Here is a 24203-nt window from a genome sequence, read left to right as displayed (position 1 = left end):
GTAAACTGAGTAGCTGTCTGTGAGTGGCGTCAATTGTGACATAAACATGAAAAAAGTGTTCCATCAGATGGTTACGGATGCGCCATTTTGTTAGTTGCCGACAACGTCAAATGACTGGATGCGCAGGACACGTCAGACAAAAAGGGGGGGTGTAGGGGGGGGCTAAATTGCCATGGCAACTGTGCTGACGTAGAATGAAACCCCTCCCACGGTGTTATTCAGCCTTTGTACCGTTCAGTTGGCAGCCATTGTATTTTTACGGATCGTAAGAAATCTAAAGCGTAGCGAGTCATATAGTTTTTAACGCGACGTGTTAAAACACTACCAATATAATTATAGATTCAAAGATAACGTCTACTGCCGAAGTACTCAAGTAAAAAGACGCGCCAAACGAAGATTGTATTTTCCACCCCAGACGTGAAGCTTGGCGGAGGGATTTAACCGAATTTAGCATACGTTTTTGACGAAAAATTCGCTGTATAAATCCGCACCCAGATTTCTGTCAAACATCTTTGTTTCATAGTGCGTGTCCGACTTTTTCTTAGGTCTGTGCCCTTATTTAGATGGCAAGCTTCCCAGACTCTGTGAACGAAAATGATTTAGGTAAGTAAAACATTTTACATGTATTGTTTTTGTGAATGCAGGTGAGAACGCTGAACGATGTCCTGGTATTTTAGTCTTAGTGCTTTTTATCTAATGCCAAACTGTAAAACTTTCTTTGTTTCCACCAGACTATGTGGACTTTCAAAACATTGTTACTAAATAAGATGTCGAATTAGTGGCTACTTAGCTTAAACCGGTAAAGCAAAGTTTAATTAAGTTAAGAGATGTCGTTTATTTGTCAGTGTTTCTTGGGTTTATATACGTATGTATCCCTGCTGTTATATTAGCTCAGTGCGGTTTGTTATTTTGATGCATATCCACGATAAAAACCATTTTATACGTTAGTGCAGCGTTTCCCTGTTGCTGGTTTGCTGATACAAACAGTGGCCGAGAGCCATTCTTCCTACAACAGCGAGAACCATAGCCGCCCAGGGATGTACGTGCGTGCTTGCACGCCAACGTTGCATGGCTAATAAACCGAGCTCGTAGCTTTAGCATGTTAACTGTATTACTTTTATTTATTGCTTATTTATTAGCTATAACCGTAGTTAGGTACTAAACGTCTTATTTAATCCTAAAATCAGAATTGATAAACGTCAGCCCCATGTAGGCCTTTAGTGGTTTACTTAATGCACGTACCTTCACACATTCTTGCACACAAAAAGACAACCTTCATAACTGTATAGACGTTGTCGGAGTTATATTTATCTACTCACTCATGTAAACAATGCAGTATTTGTTTTATTGTTGCTGTTATTTTACTTGTTGCAAAAATGTGTTGACATTAACTTATATATTGGTCTTACCAAGTAACCCCGATATATATACACACCTGAACACAAAGCACAACGATTCCATTTTGTGCGCTATGTGAAGAATGCAGTTATGAAACTGCCAGTATGTTGTGTATCCGGAATTTAAGACGTAAGTTAACCAAAGGTTACTTTGCCACGTAGACTTTGATATCCTGTAGAAATGGACTTGAAAAAAGTAAATTTCCAAACGTAAAAAGTTAATAGTGGATCTGCAGAGGTTAATTGTAGACAGTTCATATATCAGCGTATAGCCCATTATAGCTGAGAGAATATAACTATGTCTCCCCCCCCTCCCCCGTTGTACAATGGTATGGTTTGCACATTAGCCAATCAGGTATCTGCACCAGTGAACAAACTGTGTCTGTGCCAGATAAAGAAGTTAGTTTCATGTGCATTATTTGGGCTGAAAAATGACGCACATTCAGTTTGTTACAGAATGTAGCTGAAAAAAAGTTATGTTATTGCTTTTTCCAGGTAAGGCAAAGTTCATTGGCGAACTCCTGGTGCCTGTTGCTCCCTTTGACCAGAAGTCTGGGCGTGAAGCTTGGACAGTGGCCTTTGCACCCAATGGTTCCTACTTTGCTTGGTCTCAGGGGCATCGCATTGTCAGGCTTATCCCTTGGACAAAATGCCTGAACAGCTTGTAAGTTTCTTTTGGTTTGTTTCCCTTCATGTCTTTTTCTCTTTATTTTCTTAAAGCACCAAGCACTTTTTATATCACTATCATAACTACCTTGGTAGTATGTTTGCCTGTTTTTTATAGTAATAGAGTACATGTTTTCTGTGTTGTTGTTTTGCTTCTTAGATAAACCCCCAACTAATTATAAAAATCTTCAAATTTATGGGAAAAAAAATGAGACACTGAGGCTTTTAGGATAATTAATTTAATTATTTTTTGATTGGATTACAATTAAATTTTTGTGCTATCTCATACAACAGAGCATTTACCATTGCTGGGGCTGCTTTTGGGGGGCGCATGATTTAATTTTGACATTCATACAGAAGCAGCAGGAATGAGAATCGGCACCTCCAAGTCTGAGGCCATGGTCCTCAGCCAGAAAAGAGTGGATTGCCCACTCTGGGTCAGGGATAAGTTGCTGCCCCAAGTGGAGGAGTTCAAGTATCTCATGGTCTTATTCGAGAGGGGAGGGATAGATCAACAGACAGATTGCGGCTTCGGCTACGTGATGCGGACGCTGTACTGTCCGTTGTACATTGCGTATACAAGTGATGGAAATGAGCTTTATCCGAAGGGTGGCTGGCATCTCTTTTAGAGATAGGGTGAGGAGCTCAGCCATGCAGGAGGGGCTCACAGTTACAGCTGCTCCTCCTCCATGTTGAAAACTGCTTTTAGGTAACAAATGGCTGGTGTTGTGGAAATGTGCAAATTCTTGAGATTAACAGCCAGCTGAATTTGGTCATTAGTATTACATTGGTGCATGAGCTGCTGTTCTGTGTTGCAGGATGGAGAGCAGAATGAGTTTTACATGATTACATACACATAAAACTCTGCATGCTTTCTAGCTGTTTAATTGTCTTCTGAATCAGTCTCTGCCAACCTCAAGCTAAAAGATCAGATGCATTTGTCAGTGCCAAGAACACGTGGTTTGAATTACCAGCTCACTCTCTGCTTAATGGTGTGTTTTTCCGCTTACCAGGGTCTTGTGACTCTGAGCCACATGTTGAAGTTATCTTTAGAAAGAAGTGCCTGTTGTTCCTGGCCATCAGGGCTGTGGCTGGTTGGGCCCCAGTGACATTAAAGGAAAAGAAGGACAGCAGCCTCTGTGTGACAATGGTGTGATAACACTTGATTTTCTATCTGGAACTGATTGTAAGTAGGCAGTCACCCAGAGGTTGAGGGTGCTGCACACTGAATTACTGTGCAACTACTTGCAATTTCAATTGAGAGGTAATTGTACAGGTTGCTTGATGAGAGGCAACCCGTTGCCAGCTAATCTTAGTTGGACTTGTACAGACTGCAGACAATCTTGGACAGATTGGCAAATGTTTGCAAATAATTGCTGGCAAATGTATACATGAAGACAGATTGCAGTGCATTGGCATTTAGAGTTGGTCTGTACCATCAAATAATAAAATGCGCAAATGTGGCAGGCATTTTACTTCAAACATAATTACATTTTAAAGCAGAGAAGAACAACTTGTTTTGTGTTAGATACATATAAGTTAGTTACTGCTAGAATTGTTTATTTATTAAGAATGATGTTGAAATGTTGTCAGAGCGAGTGTGACACTATTGGCAGTAGTGGATGGCTCAAAACTGCAAGCATGGTGCCAAAACTTTGGCTCTGTTATGTAATTTTTTTCATGCAGTCTTTAGAGCCAAGCCCCACATAGTCCTGCTCTACAGCAATATTGGTGTTTTATTAAAACAGCTGAGCTGAACTAAACTTAATGGCGCTTCAGAGGCAGTGAAGAGGAGACTTCAAATGCAAGATGCATACAATAATGTATCATGTTTTCCTTTTTACAGAGCAGATTCCAGTGTTTCAGGCTTTTAGTCACATTTCTGCAGAGATGGTACACAGTGAAAACTGTCTTTTGGTAAAATTCATATTTCTTTCTGTCTTCAGTAGGTTGAATTACATACCACATGCATGGGTGGAAATTAGCTCCTGCCACTGGCCAAATGGGGGTAAATTTATGGATGGGCTTGTAAATTGGAAGAATGCACAAGCCTTCGTGGTGGGTTTAAATTTGAACAGAAAAAACTATGTTCAGTTTACACTCCTGACCTGTCGTGGGCAGCGTGGGTTGCTGCTAGTCTGCTCTAAATGCCTTTATTAGAAGAAAGAGCAAAACTCAATGTGGTGTTGCATTTTTGTGGCAGATGCAAAATTTTCTCCAGGAACATTTTCCATTTCCACCCTTGACCACATGGCTTTCAAAATGCAGTTATTAATGGGACTGTTAATTTTGGGTACTTGTTAATTAAATTAATCAGTGTAATATTTCCAGTCTCATGCTTTTGCTCTTCAGACACTCAAACAGTCAAACAGAACAATAAAAAAAAACAAAACAGAAATAAGTCCTGCATCCACTTGGTGCCATTTTACCAGATATACCACTTTAATATGAAATTATGCAGTAACAAAAAAATTCTTTATTTAATGAGAGAATCAATATTATAAATATTATATTAACAAAATAGATTCCTAAGAAGTCTTTAATGACATTCTATTTTCTGCTTTCCAACAGAGTGTTGTGTGCAGTTTGTGCATACAGGCAAAGAGGAATTTTGTTCCACATCACATTTTGAATTGGAGTTAATAAATATGTGACATGTTTTACAGAATTGTGGAGTTTAAATTAATAGTAATACATTTTATTTGTAAATGCTTTTCAAGATACCTCACAAGTTCTATTACTCTGCTATTAATGATGCAGTGAAGGACAGGTTAGGGTCTCAAAATGGAATTCCAAAAATTCTATCTAGTTTTGGAAATGACAAGGATGCAGTAGTGTGACTGCATTGGTTACATGTAGGATCTCTTTGAACTTTTGATAACTTGTCATTAGATCAATGAAGACTATGTACAAGTTTAAACTGTTTTACAGAACATCTAAGTCACCCTGAAGAAATGCATAACCTCATGATTTTTGATTTTTTGCCAAATTGAGTCGGTTTGCTATTTGTTTTGAAAATATTTGAAACCACTCAGCTGATGTGTATTGAGTAAAGTATAGATTGTACTTGTAATCTATAGATTCTGGAACATGCGCTTCAACTGGTCTGGTAGCTCTGATCTTTACACAAACTTTATTTTTGTTGGGTTTTATCATATAGGGTGTGACCATGTAGGATCCTCGACACGTGGCGAGTAACTTTGAGCTAAAAGAAGTGTGTAATACAAGAGCTTTCTCCGGTTGAAAATTGTCTGAGACTAGCCTCTCTATTCTACAGGCGCTGCTGATGTTCTTGAGCCTAGAGCACATTTTCTCAGATAACCTACCCAGTGTGTATTGGTTTGCTCTCAAGTCCAGAATGTACTGAATTTCATTCTTAGCAGGGTTTGGCCCTTCCTCACAGCTTTCTTTATTTAGGTCCAACACCCCATGTGGCTTCCTGCTGAGCAGAAATTCAAAGAGAGACAATCCCATGGAGTCCTAGGGAACTCTGGCAGTGTAAACAACATAGGGTCCAGCCAGTGGTTCCAATTGCATTCATCCTCTTATATGATCTTACGAATCATGGATTTCAAAGGCTTATTCAGCTGCTCCACCAACCCGTCTGTCTGAAGGTGGTAGACACCGGTCTGAACAGATTTAATGGCCAGTAATTCGTACACCTCTTTAGGTGTCCTAGACATAAACAATGTGCCCTGGTCAGTTGGTATCTCTTTCGGCATCCCAACTCAAGAGATGACCTGAAACTGTGCATGTACTACACTCTTTGCAAGACAAGTGTGCTGTGGCACTGCAAAGGTGCTTTTGGAACGGCCAGCTGGTTCACCAGCTCCACCTTCATTGGAGCTAATTGCTGGAGCTGGCAGGGTCTCCCATGAAAGCCCTGCCATTTCCTCCTCCCCCCAGAGTCCATGTCGAACGATCTCATGTCACCGCTGAGCTCAGCACAGACCTGTGTCCCTACCAGCTGAGAACACACCCCTACACACTGCCCTATTAGCATACTGAAACCATGCCAGTTCATTCTCATATTCAATAGGTGCATGCTGCCCGTATCATTTAGCCTCTAAGTTTTGCCCATATATAAAATTTCCACTGGTACCATAGGATATTTATGAACCATAGCCTGTTGTATAACCCTTTAGCACCTTGCCAGTATGCAGTAAGTCTCTCTTGGGTCGGGGGAGGGAGTCGGAGGGTTGAACTCTGTGTCAAATACTGAGCTTCAGTAAAGATTCAAGTTGCAGTTATTTATGTCCTATCACCTTAAATCTTCACTCAAAGACAAGTATCTTTGACAGTGTATATATAGATGTATCATATATAAGAGACAAATATTGTTCTTTCAGTATGTTGGCATTATTACATTTTGCTCAATGCTTACATATATGTGGAAAAAGCAAATGTACGAGCTGTGATAACTGTTTCTGATTAAATGAAGAGTAGACTGATATATTAAATATTTGTTTATTGGGTGAGAAAATCAGACCATGTCATAACTGCTGTAAGTCATACAGAACAGATATCAGAGCCTTAAACAGGCTGACTTCTGCTAAATGGGTCAAACTGGGCAGAAAGTCTACAAACACATAACATCCTTATAGAATATGATGTAACACTATAGATCAACTTACCTCAGAATATAATAATAATAATAATAATAATAATAATAATAATAATAATAATAGATTGGATTGGATTTATATAGTGCTTTTCAAGGCACCCAAAGCGCTTTACAATGCCACTATTCATTCACTCTCGTATTCACACACTGGTGGAATGCGAGGAGTGAAGGAGGATTTAGTGTTTGTGTTATTACGAGTGCTAAACAAGAAGAGTTCCCAGATGGTACAGTGGACACATGTGTGACTGCTGTGATTGAAGCATCTTTCTTTCAGCTTAACGAGTGAACCGTCAGGTCGTTCAAACACACGTTAAAGTCCGTTTGGCTCAACACCACCGAACAGAGGCAGCAATATAACATAGCTAACATTAACAGTGCAGTGAATCCTGCTTGTGCTGTGATATTCAGGACTGCAAAACTGTTGTGTTTGTGGATGTATGACTGACTTTAATTATCCATAAAATCATCACATTCTCTATAAGATTAAGGTCGACTATTGAACGGCGTATATTTTAAAGTAAAGGCTTTAAAACCAAGTTAGTACAAACATCACTAATGTCACATAACTTTGCCGACATGTGGCCAACAGTAATGTTTTGTTCTTCGTTATTAAACATTTGCACATAAATAAGTGACATAATATTCAGTACTTACTTTTAAAAGTTTACTCTTTGGGCGCCCCTCTTCTGCCGTTTTTTTTCCAGCAAAATTATCCACACACACTGCCGCGCTATGCATTCTGGGATATGTTGGGCCACGAAGTCTACACCGCCACATCCTCAAAATTCAGGGAAATAAAGGACTCATTTGAGGCTGCATTTCGAGCAGCCTTTGAATTGGGGCAGCCTTCGTCGCGTCGCTGTGACGTAATCGGCCTTAAAATGCGGCCTTTGAGGCTGCAGACCCTGAATTGGGATACAGCCTAGGTTAGTTGGAGAAAGTGGCTGTTGCTCTGCTTCCACCAGCCGCCGTGGCAACGGATGTAGCAGCCCCAGCGACTCACATTTGCCGGGCCACTAGATGGCCCCTGCCAGGGCTACCGCTGTGTCCAATCTGGTGGGCCGGTGGCAGCAGACACACTGGGTGGTGCCTACCGGAAGCTCCACCACCAACTACTCCAGGACAACCAGCTCCATCAGTTGAGCCAAGCCAAGGAAATTCAGGCCTCCTTTTTTACCCTGTGTAAATTTTTGGGATGGTTTTACACCGAGATAAACAAACTGGACTGGTCCCTGCTTATAGATGAACTATACAAAAAGGGAGTGTGTCACCTGTTTTTGTTAAGGAAACTAAGATCTCTTGACATCTGCAGTAGATTGCTGCAGTCAATCTTTCCTTTAAAAACTGGGCCTCATGTATACCCAAGAGCAATTGCCTCCATCCCGCCATCAAATCATGACTGCTACACATGTGATACGTCACACTGTGCTCATGGACACATGGTCACTACTGACTGTTGTATGGATTTAAATAAAACATCATAGCAAGGAATTTGCATCAATGGTTTCTCATAATCAAGTTATTAGAGTTAGTCTGAATCACTGCAGCTGTACTGGAAACATCTACCAAAGTTAGGCTACATGTTTTAGACTTGTATTAGCTTTTTACCTTTCCTTTCTTTGACCATGTTCCATAATTGACATCCTTCTTTCTCCACTCTTTTTTTTTTTTTTTTTTTTTTTTTTTTTTTTTGCTGTAGTTCAGTGGACCATGGAGAAGAGGATACCAATGCCTTGAGCCCTCGGCATTTGTCTCGTCAGAGCAGCAATGGTGGTCAAGTAGTCCCAGCAGCAGGCCAGCCACCAGAACACACCATAGATTGTGGTGATATTGTCTGGGGATTGGCCTTTGGTTCCTCAGTACCAGAAAAGCACAGCCGCTGTGTCAACATTGAGTGGCATCGCTTCAAGTTTGGACAGGATCAGTTGCTCCTGGCAACAGGCCTCAACAATGGTCGCATCAAGATTTGGGATGTTTACACTGGTGAGAACACATCATCATTAATTAGAAGTAGCTCTCTTCAGCTTCACCAGTTGATAATCATGTTAGATACTTGAATCTATGAAATATAAACCCAACTCTGCAAATGTTGAACATTTTATTTTCCATAGGAAATATATCAAAGGTGTAAACTGAGAGACCGTGCCATTTGAAGAAAACAAAATGTTGTCATTTTGAATTTAATGGCAGCAACACATTAAAAAAAGTCAGGTCATGGTTACAACTGTACAAGTCCCTTCTTTTGACAGCTCATAAACATCTGGAAACTGAGGCGACCAGTTGGTGGACTTTTGGGAGAGGATTGTTGTCTCATTTTTGTCTAATACAGGATTCTCTCCACTCAATGTTCCTGCATCTTTGACTTATTTTTTTTATTTCTTGATATGCATGATTAGTTTTTAGATAGCCAAAGATCTGGACTCCAGGCAGGCCAGTTCAGCACTTGGTCTCTTCTCCTTACAAACCCATGCTGTTTTAATAGCTTTAACATATCGTCCAGTGCTATGAATTCATATTATGAAAGGGAAATCAAGAAAACAGCTGCTTCAGCCACAGTCAAGCCTAGTACACCAGTCAATGAAGATAAACCTGCAGTGCAAATAGTACAGACTGAAAGCAACATATCTGCAATGATCCTGCCAGGAACGGAAATTGAAAGTGAGCCACAAGCTCAAACGGTCATCACAATGCAATTTCACAATGTGGATCCTCCATCGCCCAGGTCAATTCCTACAGCGGCAGAAGGACAGTCGGAGGACATTTGTACCATTTTACAAAGACAAAATGAAATAACTGCAACCCTTGTTCAGCATCAGCGTGCATCGTCATTACCATCCAGGAAAATACCTGTATTCGATGGTGATCCTCTTCAGTGCATCTTTCATTAATGCGTTTGAACAAGGAGTGGAAGAAAAGGCCAATAAGAGGGACTGCTTGTATTATTTGGAGCAGTTTACAACAGGACAGCCGAGAGAGCTGGTACGCAGTTGTCAACATATGGCTGCAGGACAAGGCTATATACAAGCAAAGCAACTGCTCAAAGAACACTTCGGAAATGAATATAAAATTGCAACTGCTTACATTGACAAGGCGTTATCTTGGCCTGCAATTAAAAATGAAGATGTGAAATCATTGCAAGCATATTCTCTTTTCTTACGTGGGAGTTGTAATGTCATGGAAACATTGCAACATATGCAGGAACTGGACATGCCAGTGAACATGAAAATCATTTTGTGCAAGTTGCCATATAAAATGAGAGAGAAATGGAGAGCGTTCGCATATGATATATTGGAAACCTCTAAACACAGAGCTCGGTTTGAAGATTTGGTTGCATTTATTGAAAAGCAGGTGAAAATTCTTTCAGATCCTTTGTTTGGGGACATTCAGAATGTAACGTCAACAAGCCCTGTCTCAAAGATTGACAACAGACTGAAGTCACAACCAAGCAAACAAATTAAAGGGAACAGCTTTGCTGCTACAGCCACACCCATGAACATGAATAAAACCTACAGCACGGAAAGGCTGATTACTACAACAAGCCATGACTTTACAGTAAAGCCATCTTGTGTCTGCTGTACTCAACGACACACACTGGAGGAGTGTCAACAGTTTCAGCGGAAGAAGCACAGAGACAAAATGCTTTTTCTAAAGGAGAAAGGGCTGTGTTTTGGTTGGTTAGGTGCTGGGCACACAAGCAAGGACTGTGCTAAGCGTTTGATATGTAGAACGTGTGGTAAAGGTCATCCCACTGTCCTCCATATTGATAACGATGGTGTAAGTCCTGAATGCTATGGAGAGCCCTCCTCTTCAAAGAATGTAAAAACTTGTGGTCATACAGGGGCCGGAAGAGAAAGCGGTTTGCTTTCCATTCTGCCAGTTCAAATAAAGTCTGTTAAAGGTAGTCATGTCATACAGACATGCTTTTTTAGATCCTGGCAGTTCAGCTAGCTTCTGTTCAGAACACCTCATGCAAAAGCTAAATCTTGTGGGCAAAAGAACTCACTTCCTGTTACAAACAATGGGTCAAGAAAAGGTCGTCTCTGCCCACTCACTTACTGGTCTTGAAGTTTCTGGTTTAGGCAGCAATGCCTTCTATGAACTTCCAGAAATCCTAACACAGGAAAGGATGCCTGTCACCACGGATAACTTTGTAAAGGAGGAAGATCTGATCAGGTGGCCATATCTGTCAAAGGTTAAAATTCCCCACATAACGGCTAATGTGGACCTGTTGATTGGATGCAACACTCCCAAGTTATTGGAACCATGGGAGGTCATTCATAGCCAGGGGAATGGCCCATATGCTATAAGAACAGCATTGGGTTGGGTCATAAATGGGCCCATGGAAGATGGTAAAAGCAACTTGGACAGCGAGCACCCACCAACAGTTGTAAATAGGATATCTGTTTGTAAGCTGGAGGAGATGTTGAAAAGTCAATATAACTATGACTTTAATGAAAGGGTTACAGAGGAAAAGGGTTTGTCAAGGGAGGACCTTAAGTTCATGAAGATCATGGAAAAATCTGCAACAATGGAAGATGGACACTACTGTTTGAAGTTACCTTTTAAAAAGGATAACATAAAGATGCCAAACAATTTCTCCATAGTTAAACAAAGATTGCAAAGTCTACAACGAAAACTTCTCAAGAATGAACAGTTGCATAAAGAATATAAAAACTTTATGGACGAGATGATAAGTAATGGATATGCAGAGCAAATACCTTCACAGCAGCTGTCTTGCGAAAATGGAAAGAAGTGGTACATTCCTCATCACGCAGTTTACCATCCCAGAAAACGATCCATAAGAATTGTATTTGACTGTGGGGCATCATTCCAGGGGACATCATTAAACAAGCAGCTCTTACAAGGTCCTAATCTCACAAGCACATTGCTTGGGGTTTTGCTTAGATTTCGACAGGATCCAGTCGCATTTATGGGTGACATAAAGGCAATGTTTTATCAAGTTAAAGTTGCCAAAGAGGACAGAGACTTTCTGCGTTTTTTATGGTGGCCAGATGGAGATCTGAGCAAGGACATAATTGAGTTTCGCATGACTGTTCATCTGTTCGGTGCAGTATCTTCCCCGAGCTGCGCCAGTTTCGCTTTGAGGAAAAACGGCTGAGGACAATAAAACTGAATTCCTAGACAAGGTATGTGAAACGCTGAAAGAGAACTTCTATGTGGACGACTGTTTAAAGAGTGTGGCCTCCACCTCAGATGCTGTCGATTTGGTCAAGGATCTTTCAGCACTCTGTCAAAGGGGAGGATTTACACTGACCAAGTGGGTCAGTAACAATCGCACCCTGTTGCAAAGTATCTCTGAGGAGCAAAGGGCTAAAGACTTGAAAGAATTAAATCTTGACAGAGACAAACTTCCGGTAGAAAGAGCTCTGGGCTTGCAGTGGTGCGTGGAAACTGATACATTCAACTTCAAAATGGATATCCCTCAAAAATCCTGTACTAGGCGTGGAATGTTATCAATATCAAGTTCCATTTACGATCCATTGGGGTGTCTTGCACCAGTCCTGCTGCCTGCCAAAGGAATGCAGCAGGAGCTTTGCAAAAGGAAACTGGGATGGGATGAACCAATACCCCAAACCATGTTGCAAAAGTGGAAAAGTTGGCTCAGTGATTTGCAAATGCTTTCCCATTTCAAGGTTAAAAGTGTGTTACTTATGTTTATTTATGTGAATGTATAGGTCTAAAGTAGACTGTATTAGTGGCTCCTTATTTTCTTTGTGATTAGAATTGCCATGTCTGATAGCCATTTCAATTAGGGGCCGGGGTGTAGGAGCCATTCTTGGGTTAATACCTTATGTGGTCACTAGAGGTCACCTTTTTCTGTTTTGATTATGTAATGTAAAGGTATTTAAGGTAGACGCACGTAATCGGCGTCAGGTGTGTCATTAAGAAGGCAAACAGTTTGTGAACGTTGCGCTGTTATGCTAAGTCGATACAGAATAAAGACCAAAAAGGACAAGATACATACTGCTGGATTTATTGGACTGTGAACTTAATTCATGCATACCAGTGACATCGCGTCACCCCCGTTAACGACCACCTCAGTGGCTTCAAGCGTAGGCTTAGCCTCTACAGTTACCTTGATGAAGTATACTATGCCTTTCCTGGAAAAGATGTTTTCTAGATGGAAGCGTATATCTGTATATCTGTAATATACTTACATATCTATACTATTGCTAATATATATTGTAATATATCTATATCACTAAAGCACTCCTGGATGGATGCAAACTGCATTTCGTTGCCCTGTACCTGTGCATGTGCAATGACAATAAAGTTGAATTCTATTCTATTCTATTTTATATTGGGACCTGATGAATGTACAAACAAAGAATTACCAGATTTTTTTTTTTTTTACCTGATTTTTGTTTCTGAGAAAAATGAACCCGAAATGTGATGTCCACATATGTGGACGCCAGGTCCTAGGAGGCTAATGGTTGTTCCAGATGAGCAAGTTGCCAATTCCATAGGCACTAGTGTGCCCCCATACCGTCAGAAAACCGATCTCTGATAACCAGCCAGATGGTCCCTGGGGCACACAATGTTGCCAATTAAGCTAATTAATTTGTTTAATGTTTCTCTAGCTGTTTCCTTGTAGTACCACTAATTTTCCTGTCCCTTGTGATAACCCCATCCCAGTTTCATCAATGCTGCAATTAAAATTTCTCTGTATTATTATAGGATTTTTACCTTAGAGTTTAAAATGCCGTGAAACAACAGTCCTTTAGAGACTTTTTAAAAATATATATTTTCTTTTTGGTATTTGGTTTGTAGATTGGGAAGATATACAAATATGTGACCAATTTAAAGCTGGAGATGGAGCTACAGTTCTATAGTTTGGCTTTGCAGTGAACGAACAAAATTTCTAAAAGTATTTAATGTGTGGCTTCTGTGGAATTATAGATGTCGGATTTTGTTCTTAATTTTAAAAAAAAAAATTGAAAAAAAGAAAAAAAATGTCTCTTTGGAGGCACCGTGAGAAATCAGCAGTCTCTCCATCCCACCCAACCCCTAGGGCTAAATGCTCCAAAAGAAAGTCTAGTTGAGGGTTGTTCCTCAAGTTAACACCTTATGTCCTTGATTATGCCTGTCTTTCAGGTACCATTGTTATCTGCAACACAAGTGTATTTTTTCTTAATTTTCAGTTGGCAATTAAAATCAGTTTTTCGTTCATTTTTAACCTTGTGGTTTTCGTCCCTGAAACAAACAAAGCTGGAGCTTTAGAACTGAAATTGTGTTGTTGCCTGTGAAGACTGACATTTCTTTTAATCTACTTTCTTTGGTTTGCTTTCTGTAGGAAAACTGTTGCTGAATCTGATGGATCATACAGATGTAGTACGAGACTTAACTTTTGCTCCTGATGGCAGTCTGATGCTGGTGTCAGCATCCAGAGATAAGACCCTTCGTGTATGGGATCTCAAAGATGATGGTAAGTGGATGAGCTGTTTTTGACTTTAAAAACCAACCTTATTCTTTGCTTTTCGTTCCAGTGCAAAGAAGTAATAGCCTCATTTCTTAACTGAGACCATGCTGTTCACAGTTGAAATATAAGGCCCCTGGTCTTTAAAACCAGAAAAGCAAACAGTGTTTACAGTTACACTGAGTTCACAATGAAGAAGTGAAGTGATAAGTCCCTATTATTATTATTATTATTATTATTATTATTATTATTATTATTAATGTTGAGAAAATGCAACCTGACAAACACAAGAGTCTTAGTTCCATTTATTACCCAGATGCTGCTTCAAGATTAATTTATGTCAAATAATGCGTCTGTTTGCATTCATCATACTGCTGTTTAGATAGTTAGCAGAGCAGACATCCTGACACACAAAGTCCTGCAGTTTTCCAAAATCCTAGCTGCACATGACTGGATACATATGACCTCTGTGTCTGGTTATTGGTTGACAAGTGGGCCAGAATAAGAAAGGAAAGCGATAACAGAGTTCACTAGGAATGGAAGAATTGCAAAAAGCAAAACTAGCTGCAGTAAGCACTTTCCATTGTTTTTAACACTCTGTTTCACATCAGCAATTTGTATGTTGTAACTTCGCTCTCCTCTGCAGCTTGCTGGCAGACCAACAATAGCACAAGCAAGCGTGACCCATAGACCAGTTGTACCACAAACTTTGTAAACTGCCTCTATCTGACAATGGAGCTCTTTGAAGGCCCAACCCCAGAACGCTACCCATGCTGAACCATGAATCTCACTTAAAACACTAACCACATGCTGCCTTGAGAGTATTTGCAGATCATGGGAACCTTAGATGCAACACCAGAACCCTGAATCCTTCCATACATTGTGTCAGTTAAAAATGTTAATGCAACTAAGTAATATCGCAAAATAAAAGAGCAGTGTAAATAAGTGTTGTGAAAAGACCAATTGCTTACTTTTTAGTAGATGAGTAGCAGCAATTTTAGCAAATATGCAGCTAACACTTAACTCTTAACACGGCAGTGGTTCAAAAATATATTGACCAGTTATTTCTAATCACGATCTTCACGGGAAACTAAATATCCTGGTTAAATATTGATTAAATAAAACAATATAAACATGATCAAAATGTAAGACTGGCATATAGGTTGTGACAGAAATGTTGCACTCAGAGTAATGAGCCTGGTCATTTTCTCTTGTAGGTAATATGGTGAAGGTTTTGAGGGGCCATCAGAACTGGGTGTACTGCAGCTCCTTCTCCCCTGACTCTTCCATTCTGTGCTCGGTTGGTGCAGGAAAGTCGGTGCGTAAACAAGTTCCTTTGTACTCATTTTTATGAGTGTCCTAGCTAATCTTTGTGCAGTTGCTTGTGATCAGTTATGCTCAATCAAACCTCAATTAGACCCCATAACCTCTTTGTCTACCTTTAATATAAACTGTGCTCGGTGTCAACAGTCAAGTGCTTGGATCTAGATTCTGTTTGGCTTTTGTATGCTGTGAAAAAGGGATTTTGTTCTGAAGTATGCATGAAGTATGAAGAAGACAATTGTTTTTATGAATGTTATATAGCTGAAGTTAATCTTTTAGTATGGACATGGAAGTGGGAGAGGCAAAACAAAAAAACCTCTTTAATACTGGGGAATGTTTAACTTAAACATAAATTGCCCCAAAAATACTTTTTTCATTTTAAAAAATTCGAAATCATTGTAAATCATTTACAAGTCAAACATGTTGCTGAATAGCAATTCCATGGACTGGCCAGCTTTGGCTAACCTTATGCATAGTATCACAAACCTAGATTACTCTTAACGTGGTGATAGTTTTGTTAGGTTTTATGTCCCTACAGTGTGTGTCTTGCTCTCCTTGTCACAGGTGGTGGTAAAACTCAGTGTGTGATTGGTTTTGAAAGGAGCGCTGCGCTGACATTTTGAGCAGCTGGTAAACCACGGACGCACAGTGCGCAATGCCCAAAGGCCTGGCCAGGGGCAGCCTGGCATCCTGACCTGCAAGGTCATTCTGTACGTAGGTGCTGCTCCGTGTCTGTCTACTTCTGCTGTCGCGGTTGCTCTATTTACTTTATTAATTGTAGTTTTAAAACTGTCATGTAAATGGTGGCCCTATGCTCCACCCCCCACCCAAACACACATGCACTGCCATCGCTAAACAAATAAAAGGGAGCAGCAATACTTTATGCTCTTTCTTTTTTTCTTTTTTTTTTACCTCAACCTTTCTGCCATCATTTCAGGAATTCAGCTGTGAAAAATGTTGTTTCTTTTAACTGAAAAATGACGACAAAAATAGAAAAGAACCCATACAGAAAGATTAAACAGTAGTATTAGATTGCAAGCTGTATTTTTTATAGACCATTAAATAAGGTTTTAACGACCAGCATCATTTATAGTTTCCTATAATTAGTCAGTGGCAGGCCCTAAAAGTTTCATACTCGTACAGTCCTGTGATAAATGCCACAAATCAAAGACATTATTAATAAACATTCTGACCATGGCTGACATTAAAAGAAAAAGGCTTATGCAGATTGTCACTTTTTGCGTGTGTGTGTGTGTGTGTGTGTGTGTGCCTGTATGTTCGTGTCTGTTTGTGTGTGCGGGCACGCGCGAATCGCATGTGCGTGCATATGTGTACTCTGCCAGAGGTATCGATCCTTTGGCCATAAATATTCTTTTCTCTTGCAGTCTCTCTTCGTAGGCTTCTGCCGGAGATGCGAGCCTATTGTAAACACAGTGAACTAAATCTCTGAAAGGGGAAACCAGTGGAGTAACTTTATGTTACCTTAAGTTACTACTTGTTTTATTTTCTCTTTTTTGTGTAGACTTTTTTTTTTATTAAAATAGTGTACATTTAGCTCATTTACTGATGTAATGAAAGATGTATGAATGTAAATTCTAATGTAGAAGCTTTACAGTTATATAAATGTTTGTTATTTTTATTGTCATTGTAGGAAAGTGTTCTTATTGGCATAGTGTTGGTGATGTGTAGCACACTGCACGTTAGCAAGGCTCTGCTATTTATTTTTTCTGCCTGGTTTAAGGTTACAAAGCATTATAGTGACACTGAGCATAATTTGAGCATAACTATTTTTCTGATTTAATTCCTTTTAATTTAATTAATTTAATTTCTAGTTGATTTTTGTGCATCTAGTGATAATTAGTGTAAGATAACACATCTATAGTCATACAGTCTAAATCATTCCATGGGCTATAACGTGTCATTCTTTATTGCAGGTGTTCCTATGGAACATGGATAAGTTCACGCTGATCCGAAAGTTGGAGGGACATCACCATGATGTGGTGTCTTGTGAGTTTTCGCCAGATGGAGCATTGTTAGCTACTGCCTCTTATGACACCCGAGTGATTGTCTGGGACCACCATAAGGCCACAATCCTCCTGGAACTGGGGTAAGAAGAAATCCAAACAACACAGATATTCAATATTATGTTAGTACACATTTGTTTGGTAAACAAAATGTTGCTCGTTTGAGCGGCAGCCCTAAGTAAACTAAAATAAATCTCCTTTAAAGAAAGTGTTCCAAAAGTCCCCCATTGGCTTTGCCTAACTCGTTTCCTTGACGTTGAGGTTTAATTGAGGTCAAGGAAATGTGAGATAAGGACTTGGGGAAAAGAGAAGAGGAGTGCGCTGAGAATCCGAACGGCTTTACACTAGTCTCCTTAAGAATGTAATGCCGAGTGTTCGCTGTGTTGAATCTACTGAGACATGATTATTCACCACTAGGTTTTATGCAAGTTATTTAAATGACAACTGCACTTTTAAAGCAAAAGGAAGTTTTAGGGACATGTTTACTAACATCTGCTGCAGCCCAAAGCTGCCTTTTGACTGGGTTTACTAAAGAGGCGCAGTTTGAGTTTTGTGGGGGAGATGTGATCGGCACATGTATGTTAGGACTTTCTGTGGATGACTGAGTTGTGATCCCAGTGCCAATACTTTGGTTCTGTCCTAAAACTCTTCATTCAGTCCTCACGCTGAGTATTGACAAGTGAGCCCCACTTATTGCTCCTCAATAATGCTGCTTTTTTAAAGCAGAAGCAGAAATTAATTAAACTGAGCTGTCTTTTTCTCAGCAGTGCACAAACAGCAAGCAACTTCTCTTTCCTGACTCTGTAGCGAATAAAAGTGAAATGTTTGTGAAAACACAGCTATCAATGAATATGTGTAAATGTGTTATATTAATGCCTGAATGTTGCTATGTGCTATGAAAATGTGATCTGTACATTTGCACATGTAGCACAATAACTTGTGATCTGACATATTTCAGGTGGAATAGTTATAATAATGCCGTTTCCTCTGGATAAATCCTGCACCCCACCTAGATTTCAATTCTCAGAACCCTTTGCACAGTGCCAAGGGATTTCTATCAGTTATCCATTATATCAAAAGCATATTTATTCTCCTGTAGCCTTTTCTCATTTAGCTGAATTGGCTCACTGGGAACAGGCTGCATTTTTGTAAATAAATTCTAGTGCTTTGTTAGATCACCCTGTGATTGCGGGATCACAATAACTTCTTGATCTTTAATTCTTTTATTTTGTGCAAACATGATTTATGCTTTCTCAAGAAACCTAGCATGTTTAGAAATGATATGTTGAAAAGTCCTTGCTTGCTGAAAAGGGAATTGGGAAAATTTGGAGAATTTTGACAAACTTTAAATTTCATAAGAGGACTAATAATTTCGTCTTCATCTGTAGTACAGCAAGAAAAAATTATTTTGGTAGTCGACTGATCTGCCTTGATTTAGTCGGTGATTAATTCAACAACTCTCATCTCCGCTTCCTGTGGGCAAACCTGTCCTGCTTCAGTCTGCCCAACTGAATGTCACTCTGTTGTCTCGTCCCACAGCAAATTACAATAATGACCTAGGAAACGTATGAATCTCAAAAATGCATTTATTTTTGACATGCTCTGGAGTGAGCAGCAGAGGCCTGCATAAGGAAATCTTTGATTTTTTTTATTTTATTTATTTATTTATTTATTTTTTAAATTATATACACTGCACTATATGTAGTACTGGGTTGATTGTCTGTTATATGTAGCACCATGGTCTTGAAGGAATGCTGTCTCGCTTCACTGTTTACTGCACCACTGCACATGGTTGAAATGAAAATTTCAAAAATAAGCCACCTACTGCATGTCAGTCACTGATTTCTTTCCCCAGCTTCCTATCTTCTGTCCACTGTTCAAACACAATGAAACCCATAAATATGCTTTATAAAAAGCTATAACGATGTGATGTACAATGAAAATTTTTAAATTATGACTTTTTTCATTCCAAACGGCGAGTTTTAAAATTTGAATCCAAAAAGCTCTATTACTGATGCTCTATGAACTTCTGCTTTTGTCTTCTCCCAGCCACCTCTTCCCCCCTCCTTCACCCATTTTTGCAGGAGGAGCAAATGACCGCTGGGTTCGCTCTGTGAGCTTCTGCCCTGATGGCCGACACATTGCCAGTGTTACAGATGACAGGTAATATTAATATAATTTAATGTATGTGTGTATGTTTTTATTTATTCTTAAAATCTGTTTGTTTTGTTTTTCACTGTTTTTGTCTGGTGAATGATTTAAAGACAAAGAAGGCGAGAAACAAGAGAATGATCTTTTTTTTATGCATCAGCAAGACCAGTTTCAGCAGCATATAAGCAAGTGGTCTATTTACAATACTTTAGAACACAAAACTAGAGTGAGCCATGACAAACCCACATGTGTTTGTCTTTGGGCCTCTCGAGAGTATGTTTGTACAGTCAACTGGAGCATAGCAGAAAAGCTTGTCTGGTGCAGTTTGTGCTCTCTCTTCAACACTCATGTCTTCTTGGAAGTTTCAGAAGCAGAGCTACTGTTGGTCTCTTTGGCTTGTCCTGGGTTACATGACTGTAAGAAGGTGGCTATCAATTACTCTGACTGCTAACTGTCCAAGCACTGAATTGCTGGGAAAGTGTTGAGAGGAAGCTTCACAACGTTCCCACATTATTATTCAGAGTGTTGGAGAAAAATGGGAAGATTGAAAGGTTTAAGACAAATGTGTTAACCAGTCAGAAGTACAGGAAACTATTTGGCTTGGTCACTGGTCAGATATTGGTCTGGTGGTAGCAAAATTTTTGCAGTTTAGGTTGTGACAATTTTATTTATTTATTTATTTATTTATTTATTTATTTATTTATTTGTTTCTCTCTACATAGGCTGGTTCGCTTCTGGAGCATTGAGGAAAGGGCTCCTCTGGCGATTGCCTCTGTCTCTAATGGCCTCTGCTGTGCCTTCTCTGCTCAAGGAAGTGTCCTTGCTGCTGGGTAAGATGCCACAACATGTTGACGATGCTCTGTTAACACACACACACACACATTTGAAGTTAAACTACACCTGGGCACATCCTGACTTTCGATAAGGAAGCCTCATCATTTTTTCCCTCAGCTTCCTTGCACCACCTTACTACATTTAGAGCTCTCTGAAATATTAGCTCAGTTTTCTGTTTTTTCTCCTTTTGATTTATGTTTTAGGACTCGTGATGGTAGCGTGCACTTCTGGGAGTGTCCACGTAGCATTGCCAGTCTGCAGCACATGTGCAGAATGGCTCTCCGTCGAGTGATGAGCACCCAGCAGGTGGAGGCGCTGGCCATTCCTGCACTCCTCTGTGACTACCTAACCTACAAAGTCATTTAATCCTTGGCATTGGCTGATTTGACTGCATTTGTATTGGCAACATACTGAAAAACCATTGAAACACTTTTTTTCTGAACAGCTTTTCATAAAACTCTGAACAATCTAAGAAGATCGGGACAGGAAGAAGAAAAGTTTGTTTTTCTGAAAGCCCAGGGCCATGTCTTCGCCAGAGCCCATCACTACCTTATCTTGTACATATTTATTTTTGTAAGTGCTTTTGTAAATGAGTGTACAGGGCCCAGCACATCACCCATTCCTGTTAGGTCAATACTGCCAGGTCTCCTCCTCTGTATCAGTGTGGTTATCAGTAATTTTCAGCTGCTCTTCCATCTGCCTCCAGCTGTCCACCTGCATTATTATTAAGCTCTGCATTAGTTCCACAGACCTGGAATAGGTATTGCATTTAACACAGGCTTTGCAGTGGGGCTTGCTTTTAATGTTAGGTTTTCTTTTCTGCTTTGGTGGGGGAACTAAAGGGAAAAGGTATGGGATGCAGGGTCTTGAGGCCCATTATTTACATCTTATCAATACTAAGGAAATAATGATGCAGACATGGTCTCTTTGGAGGTTTTTCAAATTTTTCTGAAACAGTATTTACACTACCATGGTATACTCGCTCACTGAAAAACTTGTAGCAGCTTTTATTTCTGATGAAAGGACAGCATTTGTCAGTAAAAGATGCTAGCTATCAAGCTAGAGCCTGATGAATAGGGTATCCACCATCTTGGTAGTCATCCCTTGGCAAGAAATTGAATGACTCTTAATATTTCTGTCCAAGTCAAGAGATGCCGTTTGGGTAAACTGCAAATATTCTGCTAATTTTTCCTCAAACTTGCAGGTGTAACGTACTCACACCCACCCTAGTATGTTTACAGTATGGTTAATTTTTTCAGTGCCCTGCCTGAGGGTGTTACAGAGACCAGTGTTAGATAAAGCACCTCTGCTTCTTAACTATTTGTATTTGAACATACAGAATCTGACAGAACCTTGTGTGTAAACACATGATTCTGTCTTTTGTCCATAAACATATCAAAATTGTGACCTTTATTTTCTCCTTTTTATATCTACTTCTTGTGTTGAAGATTTGTATTTTATTAATTTGTTCTTGTTCTCCTTAAAACAGCTGCACATCTTTGTGTGTGTGTGTGTGTGTTTTTTTTTTGTTTTTTTTTTTGTGTGTGTGGCTCAAATGTAGACTGTTTGTGCTTATGGACTCTGTTTATAGAAACTACAGTAAGCAGTCTTTGCAACCTGGAATAATCCAAAGTAATTAAAATCAATCAACTGCCATTCTGGGCCATGTGGTTGTCAGACCTTCATACTCACTGAACTTGGACAGATGCTGAGTTTTTAGAAACTTCTTGATCATCTTATTGTTTTTAGTTTGTCTGTGAGAAGAGATGGGAGCTCCAGGTGTTTTGTAGGAGGGTGGATGGAGCAGGTGTCAATCATTTGTGGCAATAAGTTCTCTGACAGTGCTAATGCCAAAGTTGTGTCCTTTCATTAGTGTGGAAATGGTAGAGGTTGTTATCATTTCTGATAGTGTTAATTGTGTGAGTGGGATTTAGAATCGTTATGGGTTGGCATTACATGATGTTCATATAGCTGTTACCATTGTGATTAGAGAAATACATTCCTGCCTCAGATGGAGTATAAAGTGGTAAATATTTCCAAAATACATGAATGTATTAATTTCCTGCGATCTTTTTTTAAAATTTTCAATAAAGGTGTTTTTTGACACTTTGTACTGGTGGTTATTATTTCAAGAATCCATCCATCTGCAGCTTTCTATACTTTCATGATTTTATGAATCTGAATCTTTCATGAGTCTGCCAGCATAAGCAAAGGATACAATAGTGCCACAGTCAAAATCACCACTGCCATCGAGGATTATTTCATCTTTAATGTCAGAAATGGCATTTACTTGTATGGTAATTTGATTTTTGTCCTTCTCTTCTTATTAGCTTTATCAGGTTTGCAAGGGCTTCTGTAGTTTATCACCACACTGCCCTGCAGCCCAATCATACACATCCCCGAGCATGAATTCAGAAGACCTGTCCTGTCTGCTCCCAAACAGAGAGGGCATAAAACTGAAATCCAGTGCACTCATCATATTAAGTGGAAATAACTAATATTAAGTTTCAGTAAGCAATTCAACTGGTTTAGTTGAAAAATGAAATCATGACAAGTTCTGTGTGATGTCTGCTTGTTCTGGACATGATGACCATGTCCTGACCATTTCTCCTGGCTGTCATCCCAAAAGCTCTCTGAAAGAAGTTTTATACCATGGGTTTCTGTTGTTATGTTGTTGTACATGAGGCTAGCTAATTCTAGCTTATAAGGATGGCCCAACAGTGACCCTGGAGCCAACTGGCCACGGTGTAGGAAGACCTGCCTTCTCCCCTCCCCACTTTTGAGTATTAAAGGTGGCCTATTGGGTGTGATTAGAGTATGTGAGAGTATATGCTGTAAATAATCAGTGCCACTGTGAAATCTAGAGTGCTATTAAAATTGAGGGGACAACTGTGACATAAGCGCACGACTGCAGGTTAGTAGTGCTCATCCACACTTTGTCCCAAAAACATCAGTGTCTAAAGGTGAGAGGCAGACAGCAGTAAAGAGGTGATTGGGACTGGCTCCACCCAGAGTTTGTGGGTAACATACCTGCCCCCGACTGGACTGGACATTCCGATATAGGCCAACTGACTCCACAGTGTGGAGCATACAAGGAGGAACACGAGGGTTCCAGGTCCCACACTTGGACTCATGCAGAAAAGGCCAGTCGCCGGGCTTGGGGACAGCATCCGCCACCACAATCTGTGAAGTTAAAGTACAGTGAAATTCCCTGTGCAGTGGGTGTATATGTTTCAGTCTGTAAGGTTCATTTGGAACATCTTTTGCGCTGGAGAGTGTGTTTTATGGAGAGGTTTATATTTTATATGTTCTAAGTTGGGGTTTTATGTCATGGTCCTGGGTCACTTGACCCAGTGTTTTCATGAGTTCTCGTGTTTTCATGTCATGTTGTATTATGGGTTATGTTCATTTAGTTAGTCTTGGGTTGATCTTTGCCTTTTTTGACCAATAAAAATATGATTGCTTGACACATTGACGGTGGTAGGGCCTTTGAGGTGAAAGATTCCTTAAATACTGACAATTGGAATGATGGGAGAGGCGTGAGTTTCTCAAAATGGGCTCATTGAGTGCAGCACGGATAAGATCTTGGAGAGGCTACGGCTGCTGTGAATACTCAGAATAAGATCTCTGACTGCAGACTGGATACATCTCGGAAGGGCTAGCTCAGAATAAGATCTCTGGGCGCAAATTGGATGACATCTCGGGGAGGCACACTGCCGTGGGTTCTCAGAAATCGGCTCCTTGAG

General features: G+C 39.9%; 1 protein-coding gene across 1 annotated transcript; it reads left to right on the top strand.

Annotated features, from left to right (window-relative positions):
- Nucleotides 1-188: 188 nt before the first annotated feature.
- On the top strand, nt 189-21861 carry wsb1 (WD repeat and SOCS box containing 1). Its single transcript, XM_026193180.1, has 9 exons — nt 189-603; nt 1893-2061; nt 8387-8670; nt 14003-14134; nt 15343-15443; nt 17383-17555; nt 19522-19635; nt 20346-20453; nt 20661-21861. The coding sequence occupies exons 1-9, from the start codon at nt 564-566 to the stop codon at nt 20821-20823; spliced, it is 1284 nt and encodes a 427-aa protein (XP_026048965.1). The 5' UTR covers nt 189-563; the 3' UTR covers nt 20824-21861.
- The last annotated feature ends 2342 nt before the right edge of the window (nt 21862-24203 follow it).

Source organism: Astatotilapia calliptera, chromosome 14 (genome assembly GCF_900246225.1).
Source record: "Astatotilapia calliptera chromosome 14, fAstCal1.2, whole genome shotgun sequence".
In the NCBI taxonomy this organism is placed as follows: Eukaryota; Metazoa; Chordata; class Actinopteri; order Cichliformes; family Cichlidae; genus Astatotilapia; species Astatotilapia calliptera.
Note: the sequence above shows the minus strand (reverse complement) of the source record. Positions and strands in the feature narration are given on the sequence as shown.

What these genes read in the sequence shown, in the direction of transcription:
- wsb1 (XM_026193180.1), top strand. Translation starts at nt 564, where the DNA reads ATGGCAAGCTTCCCAGACTCTGTGAACGAAAATGATTTAG. An exon ending in ACAAAATGCCTGAACAGCTT is followed by an intron (nt 2,062 to 8,386) that starts GTAAGTTTCTTT and finishes TTTTTGCTGTAG; the next exon opens with TTCAGTGGACCATGGAGAAG. An exon ending in ACAATCCTCCTGGAACTGGG is followed by an intron (nt 17,556 to 19,521) that starts GTAAGAAGAAAT and finishes GTCTTCTCCCAG; the next exon opens with CCACCTCTTCCCCCCTCCTT.